Below are 23,673 nucleotides of genomic sequence, written 5' to 3' on the forward strand. Positions count from 1 at the left end.
GCTCTCTAGTCCAGCCACTAAGCATCTCCATGGTCTCTGCAGTCTGTAAACTGGAGATAATATTAATAGTATTTCCCTCACTGTGTTCTCAGGAGGATCATGTGAGCTCACGGCCAGTTAAGCGGTTAGTACAATGTCAGGTTCAAGGTGCTCATTCAATAATGGCTGACTTCAGGAATGCCAACCTTACTCCTGAGTCAGGAGACCATCCTGACCTTCATTTTTGTGACCTTTTTGCTGACATTTTCAACCGTGGAGACCATCCACAAGCCAACTTTGCCTTTATGAGCCACTTATGACCATAAATCCAATAATGAAGCAATGAGGGTGGATGGGGTGGAGTGAGCTACTAAAATTAAACAATAAGAGATTGACTTAATAACTGGTTTTTGTTTATTTCATGGTTCATCAATTACTTACCTAGTGTCCGTTCAGTGCCAAGACCCCTCGTAGTCCTTGAGGGACCCAGTGTGAGCGAAGGAGTGGAAATCCGTGCTAATGATCCATCCTCCTTCCCTCCCGTACATTGTATATCAGAACCACCATATTAGTAAAGGGCCAGCTTTAAAGATCCATGAGTTCTGTTTTGATTTATCCACTTGGAGACTGACAGGGGTTCTCCATCTACATAGCTCTACTTCTTATGAATACATTAAGGAATCAACCCCCAAATATTTCTGCCCATGTATCCAAATATTTCTCTCTCCTTATTCTCCCTCTTAAATGTCTTGAAATTAGTCTACAGCCCGGTCTCCACTTCCTTTCCTCACTCTTGGAAAGGACTGGAGTGTGAGAATTCTACCCTGAAAGGGGGGATGGTGATGACATGAATGCGCCACTCTCACTCGGCTGAATGTTTTGCCAGCTCCTTCCTGCAGCAGAAGGGAGGCCATGCATCCCCTTCCATGTTGGTCAGCCAAGGCAGAGAAACCATTCCATCGAGGCAGTGGTGACAACAGGACCTCCGAAAGCAGTTCTTGAATGGGGTCTAGAGACAGCACTCACTTTTCACTGATCCTTGGCGAGATGATGGTCATCAGTAAGGACAACGTATTGAGTTTGCATATGATTGAATTCATTTAATTTAAAGGATTATCTTTGGAGAGTATTGCCTTCCTCTCTTTTTGGCATTAAACTCTTTTTTCGTGTATGAAATGGTGGTGATGGGATATCACAGTTTGGTTGTTGTTTCTGTTTTGATGCCCTTACTTGGCAAAATTAAAAGTTGGCGCAACTGCATGTCTCCCAGATTTTGATCTGAAACCTTACCAGTGTTCAAAATTCAAAAACGTGGGAGTCCCACTAACATACAACATGGTGGATCTGAGTAAGATAAATCTTGAGTAGAAATCCAACTCTGCTACTTACTTGACTGTATGAACTGCCCTCTCTTCTCTGAACTGCAGGCTGTTCACCAATGGTGGGATAATAACTTGTACCTCATACTGGTTATAAAGATAATCTATGTAAACGGCCTGGCATATCAGCGTTTTCCATGACAGCCATTATCACAGGAATCTTTTCAGCCTCAACAAAAACTCCAGCAGTATAATTCTATCAGTTTCTGTCCCTTCTTTGGATTTACAAATTGAGAAATAGGAGCTGCAGGCAACCAATGCACAGTTTGATGTGGCTTCTCTCCTGCGGTCATGGCTCCCAGGCTGAAGGTTCACAGAAGGAAACATGCTGGCATCTGTATCTCCAGAAGGGAGATTAAATCTAGGGTGAATCTATTAGAAAGAAGGCATTGCAAAATTTGGGAGCACAGCTGAATACCAAAAGTAAATTATACCATAAGCCAGATGTTCCAGGAACTTCTTTTCCATTTTTTTCTTTTTCCTGAAGGAAAAGTTTTAGTTCATAAGAAAACAATAAGCAGAAATTGCTATCACAAAATTGTTCATGGTTATTTAAAATGAGACCATTTGAAAATAATCAAAGATGTACTCAATGATTTATAGAGAAAGTTGTTCATTTCAGTGTTATTTTTCATATGTTAAACGCAGAAACATCCTAAATGGCTTACCATAAAGGATTTGTTACATAAATTGCAGTACTTCCATTTGATGGACTGCTCTGCAGCCATTAAAAATCATGTTGTTGGAGAATATTTAATGACTTGAGAAAACTTTTGCAATATTTTTTGAGCAAGGAGAGCAGGTTACAAAGTAGAATATATAATATGATCATATTTTATGTCCTCATAACCCAGATATCAGTAGGAACTTCCTAAACTCTGGGATCCAGGTAAGACTGGCTCAAATTCCCAATCCCACAGCCTGGGGATGTCAAAGCCTTACCAAGATTTCTTCAAGATCCTAGGGACCTACCTTCTCACAGTTTCGTCTGCTTCTGGTAAGTCACTGCTTCTCTCTACCATTCTGAGCTCAGTGTGAAACCCAACCTCTCTTTTTCATTTGTAAAACAAAACTTAAAGCAGTAAAGTCAACTTTATTGAAGTTCCTCCTACTTTTGGAGGCTTGGAAGTTCAGGTGGGAGGGATGGAGGGGACGGAGGAGCATTACTGTAGTTGCATAAACGGTGGCCCCACTAGGATATGTTCAGGTCCTAAATCCATGAACCTGTGAAGGTGACACTATCTGGGGGAGAAGGGATCTTTGCAGATGTAATTAACATAAGGTTCTCTAGATAAGATCATCTTGGATTAGGATGGACCCTAATTCCCATGAACAGAAGGAGACGGCGTGAAGACCCCATGAAGATGGAGGGAGAAGTTGGAATTATGGTGCCACAGCCAAGGAACACCTGGAGCCACCAGAAGCTGGGAGGGACAAGGAAGTATCTTAGAGCCTTCAGAAGGAGGACGGCCCTGCCGACACCTTGACTTTGGACTTCTAGTCTTCTGAACTGTCAGAGAACAAATTTCCGTTGGTTAAGCCACCAAACTTGTGGTAATTTGTTATGGCAATCCTAGGAAACTAACACAATCACCGAAGTGCATGTAATAGTACTGGGAGCTTTAACGAGGGCCTACGTGTCCTCCCACCATCACCACTGTGGAGTGTCACCGACCTCATAGATGCTTCTTTGTGCTTCTCTCACTCTCTTTTTTTTCTCACTCTCTTTTTAACCCCCTCCTCTGCCTCCTTCCCTTATTATCCCATGGACTTTAACTTCTTCTATCCTGCAGATTTCTCAGCTCACAGCTCACTCTAATGCCCCAATTTACATGTTCCAATCTTGCTTCACCCGCATCCTTCCCCATCTCAGTGAGGGCAAGGTCATCCTTCTAGTAGCACAGCATACAGGCACTGGACTCCCCTTGACTCTGATCTTTGACTCAACCCCCAAATAATCCATCAAGAAACCTTGCTGGCTCTACCTTCAGAATATATCCACTACCTGCTGATGCCACTGCTACTAACCTGGTCCAGGCTACCATCACCTCCTGCCTGGATGACAGCAACAGCCTCCCAGTGGGTCCGTCTGATCCCACCCTTGTCTCCCCACAGTCCATTCTCAACCCAGCACTGGAGAAATCCTTTCATAACCTTAGTGCTATCGCATCACTCATCTGCGAAAAACCTGGCAAGGTCTCCCCATCTCACCCAGAGTAAAAGCCAAAATCCTCAAGTGGCTCCAAGGCTAGATAATCTGGCCCCTGTTGCTCTTGATCTATGACTTCTATCCTGTTATTCATTCCATTCTAGTCACAAGGTCCTCCTTGCCGCTCCTCAAACACACAGGCAGGACTCTGCCTTGGAGTCTCACTCCAGCTCTTCCCTCTGCCTGGAATACTCTTGTCTACTTGCTTAATTCTCTCAGCTTCTCTGATTCCTTCTTCAAGGTCTTCTGCTCAATGCACCCTGCCCCCACCGCCTTCCCCTTCAACCTAAGTAACAAACTCATGGCAACAACAGAGGCTACAGTCTGTCTATCTATCTATCTATCTGCCAAAAATGAAACAGTTGTCATGAGAATGTTATGTTTATTCAAACTGAAATATGAAGTCATTTTTTCTAACAGATGATCATTAAATATAATTTGGGGCATATAACTCAAAAAGAATTCAAATACTTTGATCTGCCTAATTGATTTCACAATGTGGAATGGCTTTGCCAATTATATGATGAATATTTTCCATAAATTGAATGAGGTAAATCTTCAATTACAGAGTTGCTTTAAAATATGTTTAAGACACATGATAAGATTAAAGTATTTTATCAAAAATATTGTGTTCACAAGATTGCATTTGTGTTGAAATGAACACTGTTTTGATTTACCCAATTCTGAGAACACCTAGTTAAACAAGATTCTTCTGAATGGAAGAATAACAGCCATTCCACAGGGCTATCCCACTAATAGGCAGGAAGCCTTTCCCCTGGTATTTTCTCTCTCCTTCCACATTCTCAACACCCTGTGGTCCATGTTGTGTCTTTGGTCCCCAACACCCTCCCCTATGTTTCCCCATTTCATCCTACTCTCTTACCTAAGGCTCTCTCTCAGCTTCATCTCGTTCCACAGGACTTTGGGGAATGATGCAGGGGCCAGGTGTCTTTCGATCCTGGGAGTGGAAGAATAGAGAAAGAAGGCAGCTCTGTGGTCTGGCTTCAGGATGGATTGTCTAAGAGATGATCAAACCTTGCAGACCACCAAGATTAACTTGCTGACACTCTGGGGTGTTCCTCTGGTTAGGAAGCCATCGGGAAAACACAGTGGAAGCAGAAGGAATGGAAAGACAGAATGAGTCCAAGAGACTTTGCAAGGCAAAATTAAACTAATATGAGAATGAAGGAAAACAAGGGAGGTATCAAAATGGTACGGCCCAGGACTTCCCTGATGGTCCAGTGGTTAAGACTCCGTGCTTCCACTGCAGGGGGCACGGGTTCGACCCCTGGTTGGGGAACTAAGATCCCGCGTGCCGCATGGCGTGGCCAAAAAAAAAAAAGAAAAAGATGGTACGGCCAATGACAGCTATTGCTGGAGATAAGCAATCCACTTCTGGACATCAGGTGAAGATAAATGGACCATCCCCATAAATACATCCTAGTGCAAAATTCGTGTGTATTTGGGAATCGTCAGCTTGGGGTTCAGAGTTGAGACGAAGAGAAATGGAATGTTCCTTTAAGTGAAGGACGTAGACATAAAAGAATAAAAGGCTCAAGGTTCATTCTTAGGTTTTACACAGTTAGGAGCTGGGAAGAAAATACAAAGGAACCAAAGAAAGAAAATGGAGAGGAAAGGATGAAGGAGGAAGAGGGGGAGGGGGAGGAGACAGAGAAGAACATAAATAGGGAGTGCTAGTTAAAGGAGAAGGGATTCTATAGGAAAAGTTTAGGATAAGCAATATTGTCTGTGACAGAGTAATTCCAATGCATGACAACAAGAGAGGGAAGGTTCTTTGCAAAAAAGGAAAATCTAAACAAATGGTAAATTTTAATTTGTCTTACATAACTGAATCCCTAATGAAACATCTGTGCAAGAATTACATTTAGTATCATGTAGTGAACTCATAGCATTCACAACACCGCCTTTGGTTTTATAGATGCATCTGAATAGTGCATATGTTGATTTTCAAGAAACGCCACCTGAATGTTCCTTACAAACAAAGATGGAGAAATAAAAGGAACTTCATCTCTGTACTGTGCACCACCTAGTTACATTATATTGTACTGCCATGGTCTCTGAGGGAAGAAAACATTTGGGTGTGCTGTGGGTTAGGTAAACACTCGCTAAATATTGATGCATGCATAATTAGAATGACTAAAATAATCCTGGCATAAAATTACCCTCACGGTTGGAGGAGAGACAAAATGAAGTAATTTGATCATGAAAATTAATACACGTCGACCCTCAGTTTTCAATGCAGCTAAATGAAAACCATTTATTATTCACACCTCACTTTCCCTCCTGCTTTGTACTTTTTTCTCCTTGCCCTAAGAAAGAAGGAGGGGACCGGGACGTCCCAGTGGAAAAGCCATCCTATCGAGATGGTGGAGCAAGAGAATTATGTTTATTTTTCCAAGGTAGTGGCTCCTAAACTTTTACATGTATTGATTTTGCCACCCATGACACACTTTCATGGGCATATCTGGGGTAACAGGCCATCCTGTCCTCTCCCACTCAAACAACATTGAAATTATGAAACTGGCATTATTGTAGTTATAATCTTTTTTAAGTAACAAGTTTTATTGAGCTATAATCCACAAATCATACAATTCACCCATTTAAAGTATACAAATCAGTGGTTTTTAGTATTCACAGAGTTATGCAACCATCACCACATTTCATCACCCCAAAAATACGTACTGGTATTTCCTGGGATCAGTTTCCAAATAAACTGCTTGCACTTGAATCCTTGCCTCAAGGTCTGCTTCTGGGGAAGCTCAAACTAGGACATAGTGGTTTTCTCTCACAATCCAATCGCCAGAATTCCTTGCAAAGCCTACTCTGAGATACATCACCCCCTCCTAAGAGGACTCCCCATATACAAGAAGGAAATATTGATGGGGTTTGTTCTTCATTTCCTGAAAGGAATTCAAAAGAAGCAGGTCTGGAGCAGATGTCTCCTGGAGGACAATCCCCAGTCATTGTGGGGATGAGCGTCTTTTATAACCGGCTTGTTGCACAGCAGTGGGGAATGGGCAGCTGAGTGATAAACATAACTGCTGTGGTTGTCATTCCTAGGATTGTCTCACCTCTCACTGCATTGTCCCATGCTTGGCATGATGCTTAGAACACAGCAGGTGCCCAACACATGCTCTCATTTAATAAAGATATTCTTTGCAGACCAAGCTGAGTTCCAGTCCGCAAGAAGGGAAGAAAGAGGGCAAGTAATTTCTTTTTTAAGCTTGTGATGCAGACATTGCACACATAACTTCCACTCACACTGTATTGGCAAAAACTTAGCCACATGCACACATCTAGCTTCAGGGGAGGCTGGTAAATATCGTCTTTATTCTGGATGATCATGTGCTAACAAACCCTATTATTACAGAAGAAGGGAAAGATATATTTTGGGTCACAACTAGCAGTCTTCCACAAAGCACACGTTGGTTTTGTTGGTTGGTGTAGTATGTTCTTTGGTTATATGCCAAGAATCCCTTCTCTTTAGAAAGCCACATCTGACATGTTCTATAATAATCTTTCTCTGTCCAGTGGTTGGGTGGGACTGATTCCCATCTGTGGTAGGCAGAATAAAGGCCCCTACAGATAGATATCCAAGTCCTAATCCCTGGAACCTGTGAATATTACCTTCCATGGCAAAAGGGACTTTGCAGGTGTGCTTGAGTTAAGGATCTTGAGACAGAGAGATTATCCTAGATTTTCTGGGTGGACCCTAAATGTAATTATAAGTATCTTTATAAGAGGGAGGCAAAGGAAGACTAAACTATAGGAGAGAAGGCCATGTGACAACAATGGGAGCAAAGAGAGATTTGAAGCCCTATGTTACTGACTTTGAAGATGGAGGAAGGTGCCAGGAGCCAAGGAATGCAAAGATATGGCTCTGTAAACTGCAAAAGACAAGGAAAGAAATTCTCCTCTAGACCCTCCAGAAGGAACCAGAGCTGCCAACACCTTGACTTTAGCCCAGTGAAATTAATTTCAGATTTACAGCCTCCAGAACTGTGAGAGAATAAATGTGTACAGTTTTAAGTCACCAAGTTTGTGGTAATTTGTTACAGTAGCCATAGGAAACAAATATACTATCTCAAGGCAGATGATAGTCCAGTTTCAGTCAATCAGAATATATTATCTCCAGTGTTTGGTTAAGAGATAATCACATGACCCATGACTGTCCAATCACAGTCTTCCCTGGGACTTTTGCTAAATGTAACAGAAAAAATCGTCTTTCTCAAGGAGCCAAGGATAAGGAAGTTGTTGGCTTTGGTTGCCAATGAATCCCATCTTGTTGCCCTAGGAAGAGAACCACTCAAACAGTAACAAGGGGAGCTGAGAGATGGGGAGACAGAACTCTGATGATGTTTGAGGCCCTGAAGCTAGATCCAACTTTTGAGCTTCCAGTTATAGGAGCTAATTATTTCTGCCTTTGATTTACCTATATTGGGATGGATTTCTATGATTTGCAACCCAAATAGACCTGATTAACATGGTTGGTATCTACATTCTTCAATCTCTGAAAACAGTAAAGAACAAAAGTGGCAGAGGTAAGCTTTGCTATCTCCGGGGGTCTTTTGTGACCTACTAAGAAAGCTCCAAATACCTGAGCCCTGAGCAGAGAACCCTTGGCCAAGATGCTCAAAATAACATGTAGTTTTAATTAGCACTATTTAAACTCTTAGTTTAATCAGAGAAGGAGAAAGAAAAACCATTGACCCAAATAGGATGCTTGATAATTCTGAATAAGTGCTGTAAATGCTTATAAGAGAATGTTAAGATGCCTAATTGCTGAATAAATGAAATATAAACATTCATTTTGTTACTTGGAGAGAGTTCTTTAATATGTAATGGGGAAAAACAGTGTATGAAATGCCCTGTAAGTGATAAATGCTTGTTTCCTTTTCATCAATTCTTGAAACCATTAACCACCATTTAAATGTAACTCTTTTTTTTTTCTATTTATTTCTCCCTTTTGAATCTTTTTCATTAGTGGAAGAAAATAGGTTTATCCAGGAGATAGAGCAGCATAGTAGAATGAGCATGGAGTGCAGAGGGATTTGGAGTCTTTTAACCCCAGCTTTGGCTTTTAACCCCAGCTTTGCCATTTACTAGATCTGTGACCTTGGGTAAGTTGCTGAATCTCACTTGGGTTCCAGGTGTAGCATGAGACTACTGTCAGGAATCTCTTACGCATATCTGAGAGTTGTAGTGATAAACACCTTTTAGGGCAGTATCTCTCAGTCTTTACTGTGCATAGGAATTCCCTGGGGACTTCCAAATTTTGAAAGACTTTTGTGGATTCTTGTTACATTTGGAGTGGGACCCAAGATCTGCAGTTTGAATAAGCTCCCAGGTGATGTTGATGTTGCTGCTTCACACTTTGGGGTAACAAGGTTTAGGGTGTCGTCCAGGCTCACATTGATTTTCCTTCTCTAGAAACTGCCTCAGCTTTTAGTGGTGGGCTACTAATAGTTGTTCTTGTACCCCCTTGCCATAGCTGACTACAGTAGAGGTGATTTCTGACCCAACCTCAGCCAAAAGAAGTTCTCACCTGCAAATCCGATTTTGAACAGAGACAACCAGAGCTGGGACATTCATTCACTTGCTCGTTCATTCGGCCGTTCTTTTCAAATTCTCTCTGTTCCAGATACTATAATGAGCAGTGGGGATATACCAGTCAATCAAGTGGGTCTCTGTCCTCATAGAGCATTCACTCTAGTAACATACAAGATAACTTCAGCTAAGCTAAGTGCTTTGAAGTGATTGGCGAATTTCAAGGGTTGCAGGAGACCTACTTTAAACGGGCGTGCTGGGGAAAGCCAAACTCTGCCTTCCCTTTCTACAGTGACCCTGGAGACCACTTGTTGAGTACAATGGCGTAACAAAGGAAAGAAGGCTGGGTCCCTTGTGACTGTGTGCAGGGAAGCCACTCACTCCTTCTCTGAAGGCTAACTGGACTGTGATGAGAGTGAGAAGTAAACTTTTTTTTCATTAAACCACTGAGATGTCAGGGTTTATTTATTACAGAAGCTAGAACTGTTTACCATGAATACACAAATTGTTCAACTCTTTCTGAGATTCTAAAAGTTGCCCTTTTTCACTTAAATGAGCTAGAGCTATTCTCTACTACTTGAAACCCAAAGAACCCTAATGGATACACTTTCTGCGAGAATCTGATGAGCTAATAGGTATAGTAAAGTATAAAGTGTTGGCCATCTGTGAGGAATTATAACAGTAAACTGATTTTTCTGAAATGTATCCACTTTCTGGATATATTATTAGGGAAAAAAAACTAAAAAAGCATTGACATATAAGCTCATACTGAGGTCAATTTCTTTCTCTGGTCATTTCTATCTTAGAGTTCTTATTCAGACCTTTACAAAATCAACTCACTAAATTGCAGTGGAAACTAAGGAAGTAATTATAAAGTTTATAATTTTCCCTTGAAACATAAGTGCTTAGATTTTAAAAGAGTCCTTGGTGGCATAATAATATTAACATTTAAACTTGCCACAATTCTTCTTATGGGCCATCAACATGCAGTAAATCTGGGCAACCCTTAGATGACCCTGAAATTCCCCAAAGGAAATCTATCTTACATACTGCATCCTTGGAGGAATCTTTTCTTCCTTGGCTACTGGTCTGAAGAGCATGTTGCTGGTCACCTAGCCCCCTCACTAGCCTTCCTCTTCTCCTCTTCTAATCTTTGTGCATCCAGGGCAGCCAGAGGAAAGCTGTTCCTTAAGACTACTTGGTACAACCATATCTCAGTCTCCTAAGACTTATGGCTGAAACCCAGTTGAGGACAAGACAGACAAACAGACAAGATCAGAGAGGCCAGTGCTGGGGACTTAGCTTTCTTCACATGGCCTTCATTAATTTTTATATCCCAGGGCTTGAGGTTTTCCTTGTGACTTTGTGGTCCCAGTGAAAATTTAGCAGTAAATGACTTACTTCATATGAGCTTCTTTGAGTCTGCATGTGGCAAGAGAAGCATATGAAGTCAAACTCCCATCCTTTGAGCCACCAAAATGAAATCCTTCCCAGCCAGGGGTCAATTCATGTGTGTGTGTGTGTGTGTGTGTGTGTGTGTGTGTGTGTGTGTACACAGCGCCTGCAACTTTCCATAGAACCAGACTCCTGACGAGGAGACAAAATATTGGCCTCTCCGGGAGACCTCTGAATGTGGATGCCAACGTTCCTTTCTACATGGTTTTTAAGTCTTTGGTTCCTTCAGCAACAAAGGTTAGTCTTAGCATCTTTGCCTGCTCAGTGATCAGAAATGGAACTGTAAAATTAGGGAAAACATGGAAACTCAGAGATAGAGATTTTAAAAGATACATGCGGAGTGAATATTCAGGAGTCTGGAGAGCTTCATCCATCCACCCGTCCATTCATCCATACAAGCAATAACTGATTGAGCTGAGCCCCTCCTATTTATCAGGCACTGCCTGTGCTCAGCGTTGGGGGTACACAGAGACGGAGGTGGAAGTCTAAAGGCAGAAATTGGAGGTAGTTACACCAGTAGATGTGCCCTGAAAGGGCTCCCGCGAAGCTGGAACACATGGGTTGGACACGTCGGGGAGATTCATGGAGTGAACATGATGCATAGGTGACGGTGGACGAGAAACCTGCACATCATAGAGATGCCGAGACCTCCGCGCTTCCTAGAGAGGCCCGGAAGTGGAGCCAGGTGGCCGGTCTGACGGCTCCGGCGCCGAGCGCGGGCGGCGGCGATCGTGAGAGGCCTGGGTTGCCCGTCCTCGAGCAGACCCGGCGTCGCCGTCGTTTTCTGCCGCTGTGAGTGGGCCTGGGGAGGGAGGGCCGCTACTCCGCGGGGACCTGGGCCCGGACGGCGGGGGCGTTCAGGCTCGCACGCGCGTCGGGGCCCGCGGAGGGCGACCCTGCCCGTACCTGCGCCGGGTGGCAGCCCAGGTGGGACGAGCCCACTGGCTGCTGGTACGGGGCGCGGTCGTGAGTGATGATGACCTAAGTCCTCCCCTTTTTAGTTCTCTCGGATTCCAAGGAGCGGGGCTCAGCGTGGCTTTCTAGAATGTCGCGAAGGTCTCAAGCACAGGCTAGCTTCTGTTTCTCGTTTTCTTTTTTTTAAAGATATCCGGGCCCCAAGCTCAGAGCTTTCAACAAGCATCTGTATCGAGCTAGACTTGATTCTCATTTTAAATTTTCATCGCACTTTGGGGGTAAAGATTACCTTCTCTTGATGACAAATGATTCTGGTTTTCCAGTTAAGTGGCCATGTAAGGTTACCATTTAAAATGAACGTATTTATTGTTAAAAGATAAGTAGTTTTAAATAAAACACAATAGGGAAGATATAGTATAAGATACCAGGTGTGACAGAAATTATGAACGTGGTAAGTGCACAACACTGCATTGTCCCAACCCAGCTGGGGACTCCTGCAGACCTGGCTTCAAGCCCTAGGTCCAGCTCAGCCACTGACACCCGCATAATTTGTGCACCAGTTTGTTTGTTTGTTTATTTCTTTTTAAAAGATTTTTTCCAACTTTACTAGGACATAATTGACCTATAACATTGTGTAATTTTAAGGTGTACAATGTGATGACTTGTTACGCCTATATATCGTGAAATAATAACCACAATAAGGTTAGTTAACATCTCCATCACCTCACAGAATTACAGTTTTTTTGTGTGTATGGTGAAAACTTTAAAGATGTACTCTTTTAGCAACTTTCAAGCATGTAATACAGTATCTTTAAATATGGTCCCCACGCTGTATGTTAGATCCCCAGAACTTAATTCTGTCTTATAACTGGATGCTTAGACCCTTTGACCAACATTTCCTCATTTCTCCCATCCCGCAGCCCCTAGCAACCACCATTCTACTCCCTGTTTCTAGAGTTCAGCTTTTTTAAGATTCTTTGTATAAATGATACCGTGCAGTATTTGTCTTTGACTTATTTCACTTAGCATAGTGCCCTCAAGGTCCATTTGTGTTGTCACTCATGGTAGGATCTCCTTCCCTTTTCAATGGCTGAATAATATTTCATTGTGTGTGTATATATATATGTATATATGTATATACATATATACACACACACCACATTTCCTTTATCCGTTCATCCACTAATGGGCACTTAGGTTGTTTCTGTGACTTAGCAATTGTGAATAATGCTGCAATGAATATGGGGGTGCAGATACCTTTTCCAGATAGTGATTTCATTTACTTTGGATATATTTATGGGTAGGCAAGTTTCTTAACCTCTAAGCCTTTTCCTCATATCTGAAAAGCTGAGGATAATAACTACCTCAGAAGATTGTCCTGAGGCTTCAGTGGTAAACCTTAAAGCACCTAGCCCATAATTACTAATAAATGCAGCCATAGTTGTTATTTTCACTTTAGCAAGGAGGAAACAGGATCAGAGAGGTTCAGTGACTTTGCCAGGGCCACACAGGGAATTGGTGGGAGAACCAAGTCTAGGACCCAGATTTTCTAATTTCTAACCTAGGAAGCTTAACCCTGCCTCCGAACTCTACCTCATGGGAGGGGATGGGGCGCCTCCTGCCTCCCCTCTGGAAATTGGAAGGACCCCTATCAGGTTGCAGAATATGTTAGCTGTTAAAGCCCCTCCAGGACTCAGGTCAGCACTGACTTGGCTGCTTCAGGTCAGGGACTCTGCACAGCCCCGAGTGCTTGTTGTGGTTGAGGCGTAAGCTGTGGAGTCAGACGCACCTGGGTTCCAGTAGGTACAGCTCCCTGCTCCCCCATCTACTAGCTGCAGTAAATGGGACTAACCAATTAGGACTCGCCTCAGAGGGTTGTTAGGAACATCAAGGGAAATGATTTGTGGAGAAGGCGTAGCACGGTGCCTGGCGCACAGTAAGTGCTTAGTAATGACAGATGACAGTACCTTGATATGTTGAAGTGGCAGGCATGCTGACCTAGAGGGGAGGAAGCACAAGTGTAGTACTTGCAGGTACAGCAGAAAAGGGCATTTGAATAGTTTGCAGAGCATTCACTGCATTTGGATTTACCGGGTGTGTGATCCACCAAATACTCCTCGTTCCTGCAGACATTCCTGGGGAAACGGCCTAGGCTTGTATGGAGTTTATGTGGTAGTTTGGGAAGCAGGTGGGAAATACCAATTATAAAATTATGTAATTACTTTTATCATAAGCATCATGAATAATTGCAAGGATCTTTTGTGCAACAAATATCTAGGCAAAAGGAGTTTGAGTGGGTAGCTGGACGAGAAGATAAGGTGATGAGAATTAGCTTCCCTGCCCACCGTCAGTTGTATTCAAAACTGTGTGTGCAAATACCACTGTTTGTCATGAGTATGTCAACTTTCCACTTAATGCTGTGCCCTTAGTTTTCTTCCCAAATGTGTTTGGCCTTTTAGGTTTTGCACCTCACATCCTTTTACTTGTATCAGGGTGACTCTCCTTATTGTTTCTAACTACTGCTTCATCTTTATGGCCTTGACTGCTTTGTATTAAACACAAATAACTTTCAGATCACATATGGAATTTGAACAGCACCATTTCTAAGCCCTCTAGTCTCAATATACTTTCCTGGTCTCAATACAGTAAGAACACAGTTACCTTTTGCCTCTGGTCAGTACTTGGGCAGTAATTTAAAACACACCATCAAAGGGTTAAACTACCTGGAGATATTTTTATCTTCCTTAAAGTAATACAGTAAACTTGTGTTTTTATGAAAGCCATCTTCAGTTCTGCTCTCTGTTCCGTACTCTAGTGGCACCTAGGTTTGTATATTGCATTATAATACCAGAGAGTTAGTCGCATCGTCCTCTTGAACCCTGGGGATGAAGGAACTGTGTGCATAAGTTAAGGTTCTTATTACTGATCCTTCGCATTTAATTAGGTCTTTGTAAATCCGAAGTACTCCTAGTCATTTTTATGAGTTTCTTCTCATAATTTCCCTGTGAGATGTCAAGTTTATTACCCTCGTTCTATCTTAGTATTATCAAGGGGTCAGGCAGATTTTAAATTTCATTTTTTCTTGTTTGTAATTAAGATTCCTTTTTTTGGATCGTGTACTTAACCTTAACCTGTATCTGCTAAAATGATGGCTCAGATCAAATGTGACCCTCCCCCCCACCCAGAGGGAAGCAATTACTGAACAAAGCCACGTTTTGGAAGAGCCTTAAAGCACCTGAGATTATAAACACTGGTCTGAGTACCCAGCCCTAGAAGGAATCAGATGGAAACTAATAAAACAGAAGCCATGAAATATAAAAACTCAGGCAGCTGATTGAGAGAAGATTGTGTACACTGTCTTTCTCCCCGCTGGCTTAGTGTTCATGCGAATTTCTTTTGGTTGCCTGCAAAATGTGTTTGCTGCGATTTTTCTGTGCTCGTTGACGCAGGGAACCAGGAAAGGAGGAGGTGGCCTCTGGGTGATACCGTTCGTTAATGGCTGGTCATCTGCGAACGTTGCAGGCTTCTTTCATTGCTGTTTGTCTTGCGAAATTATTACGTTTTCCTTACTCGCCACCACGCGTCTGACCCTGCAGATCAGGTCAGTTACACAAGTTCTTGCCCCAGATCATTCTGGAATGAGTTGGAAGGTAATGAGGAGTAGCATGAATAGGCCTGACAGGTACTCTGAAGCGTTGATAATTTGAACTTGTACATTCCTGGCGTGATTAATGTGCACATGAGCCATGACTGACCTGTGGTCTTATGACTGGACTGGAATGTGCAATTTTAAAAAACAAAGGACAATGAAAGATTAGGAAGAATTTCTGTTGGAAACTTTTTAACTGGACTCTTGTTAAATGGAGGCCTTGTCCACCTTCTGATTTCCTTACAGAGGAATTCTTGTGGAGATGCTAAGAATATGTTAACCTTTTTTATCTGGCATCCTCTTAATGAAAACCCTGTTAACCAAACAGAGCATTTCTAAAACCCGTGTGTGCTGTTTTGGTTAATGACGTCACCTTCCTCAGACTTCACCTGGGCCCCGCCTGCTGCCGCCTCCTCATCCTAATTTCAGTTGAGCACACTGGCATTTCACCCTCATCAGCCCTTGCCTAGACTCTTTCCTCCTCCAGGGAAAGCTTAATCTTTCACACGGACCAAAGTGAGCCCGATGTTCTGTAAACGTACAAAGACCCTCTGTCGTCTATAGCAGCGGTCCTCAACCTTTTTGGCACCAGGGACCAGTTTCGCGGAAGACAGTTTTTCCACAGATTGGGGGCCGGGGGCGGGGGCAATGGTTAAGGCGGTAATGCGAGCGATGGGGAGCGGCACATGAAGCTTCGCTTGCCCGCCCGCCGCTCACCTCCTGCCGTGCGGCCCGGTTCCTAACAGGCCATGGACCGGTACTGGTCCGCAGTCCAGGGGTTGGGGACCCCTGGTCTATAGAATAGAGTTCAGGCTCCCCCGAAGGGGATGCCAAGCTGTCTCCAAGCCGACTCCAGCCATCTTTCCGCCCTAAATCACCAGCCACACACTTCGGCTTCAGTCTGCACGCCCCGTATCGGTTGCCCAACACAAGCCCACCCTGTTGCTCTTCTGTTCATGTGTGATGCCCCCTCAGCCTCTAGTAGCCCTCTGCCTAGCCTCAGCCTGCCTCCATCCTCCCGTTGTCTCTGGTCCGCTCTAGCGCCTACTCTTCAGTGAGGTCTTCTTGGACCTGCCCTTCAGAATCAATTTCTCCCATCTCCCCTCCACCTCGGTGCTCCCACGGCACCTGGTTTATACCAACGTTATTGCAGTAATCTTGGTTTCTCCTTTTTGCCATGTACTTTAGGTATTTGCAAAAGCTTCTCTCCTCCAGCATAAGCTCCAGAATGCAGGAATTCTGTCTCATTTTGCTTTATGTCATTTTCATGCCAGAACTTTTCTTTTTAAGAGATAAGTTAAATTAAAATGGCAACATTGATTGGCATACATAATAACGACTCTTAGACACTGCAGTGCCCTGCATAATTTGTGCCCATCATCATTTTACTAAATTGCATGTATTATTTCACAGTGTTCAAAATCATCCATAAGTTCAACAAATACTTGTTGAGTATCTACTGTCTCCGAGGTTCTGGTGGGAACACGCCAGTGAGAAAGGCTGAAGGTCTTGGTTCTCATGGCACCTATGTTCTGTTGGAAGGAGATCGGTCGTCAAAAAGTAAACAAATAAATTTAGATAGTGAAATGTGCAATGGAGAAAACAAAGCATTTAGATAAGGGAGAGCTCTTCTAGAAGGGGTGATCAGAAACGCCTCTTTGCGTTGAGTAAGTAGCACTTGAGCAGACCTAAATATTGAGAAAGAGGCAGCCAGGTGAAGATCTGGTGCAGAGGTGGTTCACACAGAGGTGAAACAAGAAGTGTGTGTAGACCTCAGGGCACAAATGAGCTTGGCATCTTCAAAAAAAGGGAAAAGTTCAGGTGGCTGGAGGGTAGAGTACCAATGGTGGAAGAGTGAGCTGAAGTCAGAGAAGGAGGTTGCCATCAGGTCGTGATGGTGACAGTAAGAAGTCTGGGTTGAAATGTCAGTGACTGACATCTTCTGTGTTTGGAAGCAGCATCTGTTAACAAAGTCACGTGATTACATTAAATGATAGAATTGACTACAGCAAGTTTTATGGCTACTCCAAATCCAAGTGGGAGTGTTCTGCACTCAGAAAATAATAGAAACATAAGGTCACTGTTGGGTATATTAAAGGGATGCCGGGACGTTCATTTTTTACGGATTTTCTTGTAAGCACAACAATGGCAATTGCTTCGTCAAACCTTGGGACTCCGTCAGCCATCCTCCACATCATTTTGCTCAGTTTTCCTAATATTTCTCACTCTTCTGCATACCCTCAAGCCACTGAGACAGTCACTTGCTGAGTCTTGTCTTCAACTGTCACACCAACTGATTTCTGCATGAATGATCTGATTAGCTTTCCTGGAACTCAGATCTCCTTAGTATAGTTTTCCAGAAGAACCCAACAAACTTTTTGTAACCCTGTGCTTTTGAGAGACCTAATCATGGTATGTGGGAATGTAAGAGAAAAATCAAATCCCCAGACTCTAGAGCTTGAAGAAAAGGAAATTCAAGAAGTGACATCCGTGGAGCGCCTGCACTATGTCAGGCATTTTACATACACTATCCCATTCGGTCTCCATAAGCCTGTGAGCTTATCATTAGCTCCACTTTTTAGATGCAGCAACAGGCACAGAGGGATGAGCTTGTCCAAGTAATAGGGCTCTTGGTTGCTAGCAGTCTCCCTGACTAACCACACCACTGACTTGAGTGAGTGTGTATGTGTGTGTATGTATTCCCAATGCATTTGAGGACCTGCATGCCTCCTGTTCCATTTCTTCTTAAGTGGAAAGAGTTGAGTGGCGCACTTTTTGCTTGTTCTGTCTTGTTTTTGAGAGAAAGGGCTCTTGGAGCCTTGAGAAAATAATAAAAATATAAAATATAAAAATAATTATTATTTTAGCATAGAAGTGGAGGGAGGGAGAAGCAAGATCCCCATAGGTATTGAGCACATGCTGTACTTAGAAGATTTCCTGGGTGGGGGAACATGGTTTGCTACACAAAGGATGTTTTTGTCCCCCCCACCTTTTTCTTTTTACATATAGGGTTAATAAAACACCAGTATTTTTTTTTTATAAATTTATTTATTTATTTATTTATTTTTGGCTGCGTTGGGTCTTCGTTGCGGCACGCGGGCTTTCTCTAGTTGCGGCAAGCGGGGGCTACTCTTTCTTACGGTGCACAGACTTCTCATTGCGGTGGCTTCTCTTGTTGCAGAGCACGGGCTCTAGGCTCACAGGCTTCAGTAGTTGTGGCTCACAGGCTCAGTAGTTGTGGCTCACGGGCTCAGTAGTTGTGGCACACGGGCTCAGTAGTTGTGGCGCATGGGCTCAGTTGCTCCACGGCATGTGGGATCTTCCCGGGCCAGGGCTTGAACCCACGTCCCCTGCATTGGCAGGAGGATTCTTAACCACGGCGCCACGAGGGAAGTCCCAAAACACCAGTATTAAACTGTGCTGTAGTGTGCTGTTTAAAAACAAAGATGTTGGAAATTGCTTTAAAGTTCTGTCCTGGATTTTTTTCTGGTGTGTGGGGAAAATGCCTCTCCCTACCAAATGTGAACGACTTCTTTTCAAAAAGACTCTAATGTTTTCCGAGGATTCAGAATAATGCCTTACATTTGGAGAGAGCTTTGTGGTTTTCAAAGCACTCCCATGTACGTTATCTTATTTAACCTTCACATTGACCTTGCCAGGCAGTCAGGGCAGATATTCCTGTTCCCATGATTCATAGGAAGAAATGTGAAGCCCAAGAAGTGAAAGGAGGGGGGTGAGGAGGAGTTGGTTAATGTCACAAAGCCATGATGGAACCCAGGTCTTAGCTTTTCTTTCTACTAGAGCGTATTGCCTTTTTGTTTTTGTTAACCCCAAATGAGGGACAATCACATTCACATCTGGATCAGTAACAGTGATGCATACTACTTTCTTACAGGTCCAGTTACCTTTGACTGCCATATATGGATTCCCAAAAATCTCTGAAGGAGACAGTCCTCGTTACGGGAGGAGGTGGCTATTTTGGCTTCCGGTCAGTGCATCTGCAAAATATGTCCATGGAATTATTTTACTGGTAGTTGCTGGGAAAAGTATAGCTTTCGACTCACACTAATGCAGTGTAGACTCTTACTTGTTTGTATAGTGTTAAACCAGGAATGGACCGTGCTGCCCACGGCTCGGATACTGAAATGGAGAACTACAGGTACATTCTGCTTTAAGAAAAATTCTATGTAAAGCCATTGAATTCGGGAGGGGAGATATGCACACCACCGAAAACAATTTAACATAATCGCTGTTTTTTCACAATTACATTATCATTCATAAATATTCTGAAGAATAGATGGTGGGTCTTAGAATGAGGGGTGGGGGAATGTAACATGTAGACATCACCGTCTTTGAAGATAAAGCCTCTCTCATTTCAATTTAAGTAAATGTGAAGATTCTCATTTTTGAATATTTGCATAAGTAAGACTTGTATCAGTGAACATGTAAAGTGAGGAACTCAGGATAAGCCAAGAAGACTGGGAAAATTATTTTACACACTTTTCCTAGGCACAGCTTAATAGGGATTTGATCTAACTTTGACTCTTGCTTGTTTCAGCCTAGGCTGTGCTCTGAACCAGAAGGGAGTCCGTGTGATTCTGTTTGACATCAGCAGCCCTGCTCACGCCATTCCAGAAGGAATCAAGTTTATACACGGAGACATCCGCCACCTCTCTGACATAGAGAAAGCCTTCCAGGATGTGGATGTCACTTGTGTGTTCCATATTGCCTCTTACGGTATGTCAGGGCGCGAGCAACTGAATCGAAACCTGATTGAAGAAGTGAACGTGGCGGGCACAGACAACATCCTCCAGGCTTGCAGGAGGCGAGGGGTGCCAAGGTTAGTTTACACTAGCACCTTCAATGTCATCTTCGGAGGTCAAGTTATCAGAAATGGAGATGAATCTCTGCCTTACCTACCTCTTCACCTCCATCCTGATCACTACTCTCGGACCAAATCTGTTGCAGAGAAGAAGGTGCTGGAGGCCAATGGTACAGCCCTGGAAAGGAGTGATGGGGTCTTGAGAACCTGTGCTCTGAGGTCTGCTGGCATCTATGGGCCTGGAGAACAAAGGCACCTCCCCAGGATAGTAAGCTACATTGAGAAGGGCCTGTTCAAGTTTGTGTACGGAGACCCCAAGAGTCTGGTTGAATTTGTCCATGTGGATAACTTGGTGCAGGCTCACATTCTGGCTTCAGTGGCCCTGAAAGCTGACAAGGGCCACATTGCCTCTGGGCAGCCCTACTTCATCTCAGATGGCAGACCTGTGAACAACTTTGAGTTCTTCCGGCCTTTGGTTGAGGGCCTGGGCTACAAGTTCCCATCCATCCGCTTGCCCTTGACTCTCATCTACTACTTTGCTTTCCTAACCGAGACGGCCCACTTCATTCTGGGTCAACTGTACAACTTCCAGCCCTTCCTCACCCGCACCGAAGTTTACAAAACTGGCGTCACACATTACTTTAGCCTAGAGAAAGCCAAGAAGGAGCTAGGTTATGAGGCTCAGCCATTTGACCTCCAGGAAGCAGTAGAATGGTTTAAAGCCCATGGTCATGGCAGAAGTCCTGGAAGTTGTGACTCCGAGTGTCTTGTTTGGGATGCGCTGTTGGTCATACTCTTGGTTATAGCGGTTCTCGCATGGCTGCCGCCTTCTGTGATTCTGTCAGTGTGAAGGAGGAGCTAGAAATAAGGAGCTGATCACACTTGCTGAGATGGTTTTCAAGAAACACAGGTTTGGGACTTGGTGGCGCAGTGGTAAAGAATCCGCCTGCCAATGCAGGGGACTCGGGTTCAAGCCCTGGTCCAAGAAGATCCCACATGCCGCGGAGCAACTAAGCCCGTGCACCACAACTACTGAGCCTGCACTCTAGAGCCCTCGAGCCACAACTGCTGAGCCCGCGTGCCACAACTACTGAAGCCCGTGCGCCTAGAGCCCGTGCTCCGCAACAAGAGAAGCCACCGCAGTGAGAAGCCCTCACACTGCAACAAAGAGCAGCCCCTGCTCGCCGCAACTAGAGAAAGCCCGCGCGCAGCAACGAAGACCCAACGCAGCCAAAAATAAATAAATAAATTTATAAAAAAAAAAAAAAGAAACACAGGTTTGAAAAATAGATAGACAGATAGATAGATACCTGGTGTCAGATTTTGGATCTCCAAATCGCTGCTTAAGAATATATTCTTGGATTAAGTCTTCATTTCCTACCTCCTTGCGCAAAACATGAAGGGAGAAATAGAAGTGAAAGAGGGAAGAGCTATGGGAACATATGTATATGTATAACTGATTCACTTTGTTATAAAGCAGGAACTAACGCACCATTGTAAAGCAATTATACTCCAATAAAGATGTTAAAAAAAAAAAAAGATAAGCTTGAGATTTGGTTCCTTGGGTCCTTCTTCTTTCGATCAGTACAGTAGAAGTCATTCTGGAGCCATAGAGCTAAACTTGCTTAGATAGGAAATGTCTTACTTGAATTTCTCAGAAGCCAAAAATGTACTTACTTCCATTCCATACACTTGGCATCTGCTTCACACGGGCTAAAACACACACTGATACGGGAACGGCAGAATGCTAACAGGCTTGAAAATGTGTGAAAAACACCAACTGGGCTACGTCCCTACCGCCCAAGCCTCTGAGGAGATGGTGGCCGTTGCAGGGGAGGCATATGCTGTTCACGGCGTGCGTTTTGGGAATTAGCTTTTGCCCTTTGTGATATAAGGGTGTTATGCCTGTGTGACCACATGGTAATGTTGATGTTGACACAAATAGACCTTCCTCTTGCCTTGCAGGATTCTTTTGAGGGTTAAATTAGACAAGGCATATAAAGTGCCACTCAACACACTTAAGCCATTATTTTTATCAATACTGTTATTACGCATTCCTTATGAGGGTTTTCTTCCTCAGGGTATTCTGTTTAGAGGGTGCTGTTGCGACTGACCTTTCTGGAATGCCTTTGTGGTGTGTCCTCAGAGTCTGTAACGAGCGTGTTTAAATATATTCAGTGTTTGTAAAGTTGTGGTCTCTGAGGAGAGATCGAAGTCTAGGATAACAGCTAAAAAGCTGATGATTCACGAGGATGTTCAAGCTAATGATGCCATTTGCAATTAAAAAATAAAGCATAACTCTCAAGTAGTAGACTGTTTTTCTTACTGGGAGAATTTCAGTTCTCTGAAGGCCACTTCCAGTGAGGAATGTTCTGAACGATGGCAGCATTGTCTGGCCACCCCGGGGACTGCTGTGGCACACGTTCAAGTTGCACTGTTGCATGGGAACCAAAGTGGAAAGAAGACCCAGAGTCTTTACCCATTCCATGATTCCAGCTATAGAAAGGACAGTATTCACACATCTTAAGAAGGACAGATGGCTGTGGAAAGTCATGTTAGAGTTGTCCTGAGAGTATTTGTAGGAGGAGGATGCTGGAGAAATAGGCCCTGGTGCCTGCCGCCTGGCTGTTTTGGGAAAAGTGCTCAACTTGATACCAGAAGACCTGCAACCATGAATATCTTGTGTGGCCTTAACCAAGTAGCTGAAGCCTCTGTAGGGCCTCAGTTGCCTCCTTTGGGAAATAGGAATGACTGTATTTGCCCTTTCTACACAGGGTTTGTTGTGCGCGTAAAATAAGACGCAACGAAAGTACTTCTAATATATAAATTGCAATGTGAATATGAGGTAGTGGTAGTGATTGTTTTTAGTAAAATATCTGTAGAGTCTTTTATATCATGAGATGCTTTTGCTTTTTAGTCTGAAGTTAAGTTGTCTTGAGTACCTACAGCATATGTAACACTCCAGGTGCTAAAGGGTAGGTTTCTCTGCCCTTTACAGACTTATGGTCCAGTAATGACATGGTGTGTCCATACGCAAAGGTGACTGAGAAACCAGGTAAGTACAGGAAAACATTGATCCGTTGTTATTGAGAGGTCTCACAGACTTTCAAAACATGTTTTTAATGAAGTCCTTCAAAAGAATGATAGACGTTTCTCAGTTTTCTTAAACCAGGTATAGTGAGCACGGGGAGGGGGAGGTGTTTCTTGTTTTGTTTTTGTTTTACGCAATCAAGGTGTCTAAATGAAATTCAGGATTGATAAGTGGGCTTTATTGTCATCCAGGTATGAGACCTTTGGCCTTTCTGCAACCTTTGACACAGTTGTCCGCTCTCTCCTTGAAACACAGTTCCTTTACTTTTCATGCACTTGAACTCTTTTGGCCTTTCTCCTTGTGTTAATTATTTATTGCTCCATAACAAATCAACCCAAGACATATCTTAAAATAACAAACATTACCTCTTAGTTTCTGTGGGTCAGGTATTTGCGCGTGGCCTACCTGGGTAAGCTTTTGCTTATGGTCTCATGAGGGTCACCTCATGATGTCAGCTGGTGCTGCGGTCATCAGAAAGCTCGACTGAAGCTAGAGGATCCACTTCCAGGATCATCCCCGTGACTGTGGGCAGGAGACCTCAGTTCCTCACCACGTGAGCATCTCTGTTGGACTGCTTGAATGTCCTCCTGACACAGCAGCTGGCTT

At 43.5% G+C, this 23,673-nt stretch overlaps 1 protein-coding gene across 14 annotated transcripts in view; it reads left to right on the top strand.

The window, feature by feature from the left end:
* The window catches only part of SDR42E1 (short chain dehydrogenase/reductase family 42E, member 1), a 46,649-nt gene extending 25,372 nt beyond the window's left edge, over positions 1–21,277 (top strand). For 10 of the 14 annotated variants that reach the window (XM_082366912.1, XM_082366904.1, XM_082366914.1 and 7 more), the window contains 3 exons: positions 425–11,382; positions 19,050–19,313; positions 19,718–21,277. In XM_082366912.1, the coding sequence (XP_082223038.1) occupies positions 19,223–19,313; positions 19,718–20,826 (1,200 nt within the window). In that variant the 5' untranslated portion in view covers positions 425–11,382; positions 19,050–19,222 and the 3' untranslated portion in view covers positions 20,827–21,277. Of the gene's footprint in view, positions 1–424; positions 11,383–19,049; positions 19,314–19,712 lie in introns of all 14 variants that reach the window. The other 4 variants (XM_082366911.1, XM_082366909.1, XM_082366907.1 and 1 more) reach the window with 4 other exon arrangements.
* Positions 21,278–23,673: the final 2,396 nt, after the last annotated feature.

Source organism: Balaenoptera borealis (assembly GCF_965194805.1).
Source record: "Balaenoptera borealis genome assembly, chromosome: 19".
In the NCBI taxonomy this organism is placed as follows: domain Eukaryota; kingdom Metazoa; phylum Chordata; class Mammalia; order Artiodactyla; family Balaenopteridae; genus Balaenoptera; species Balaenoptera borealis.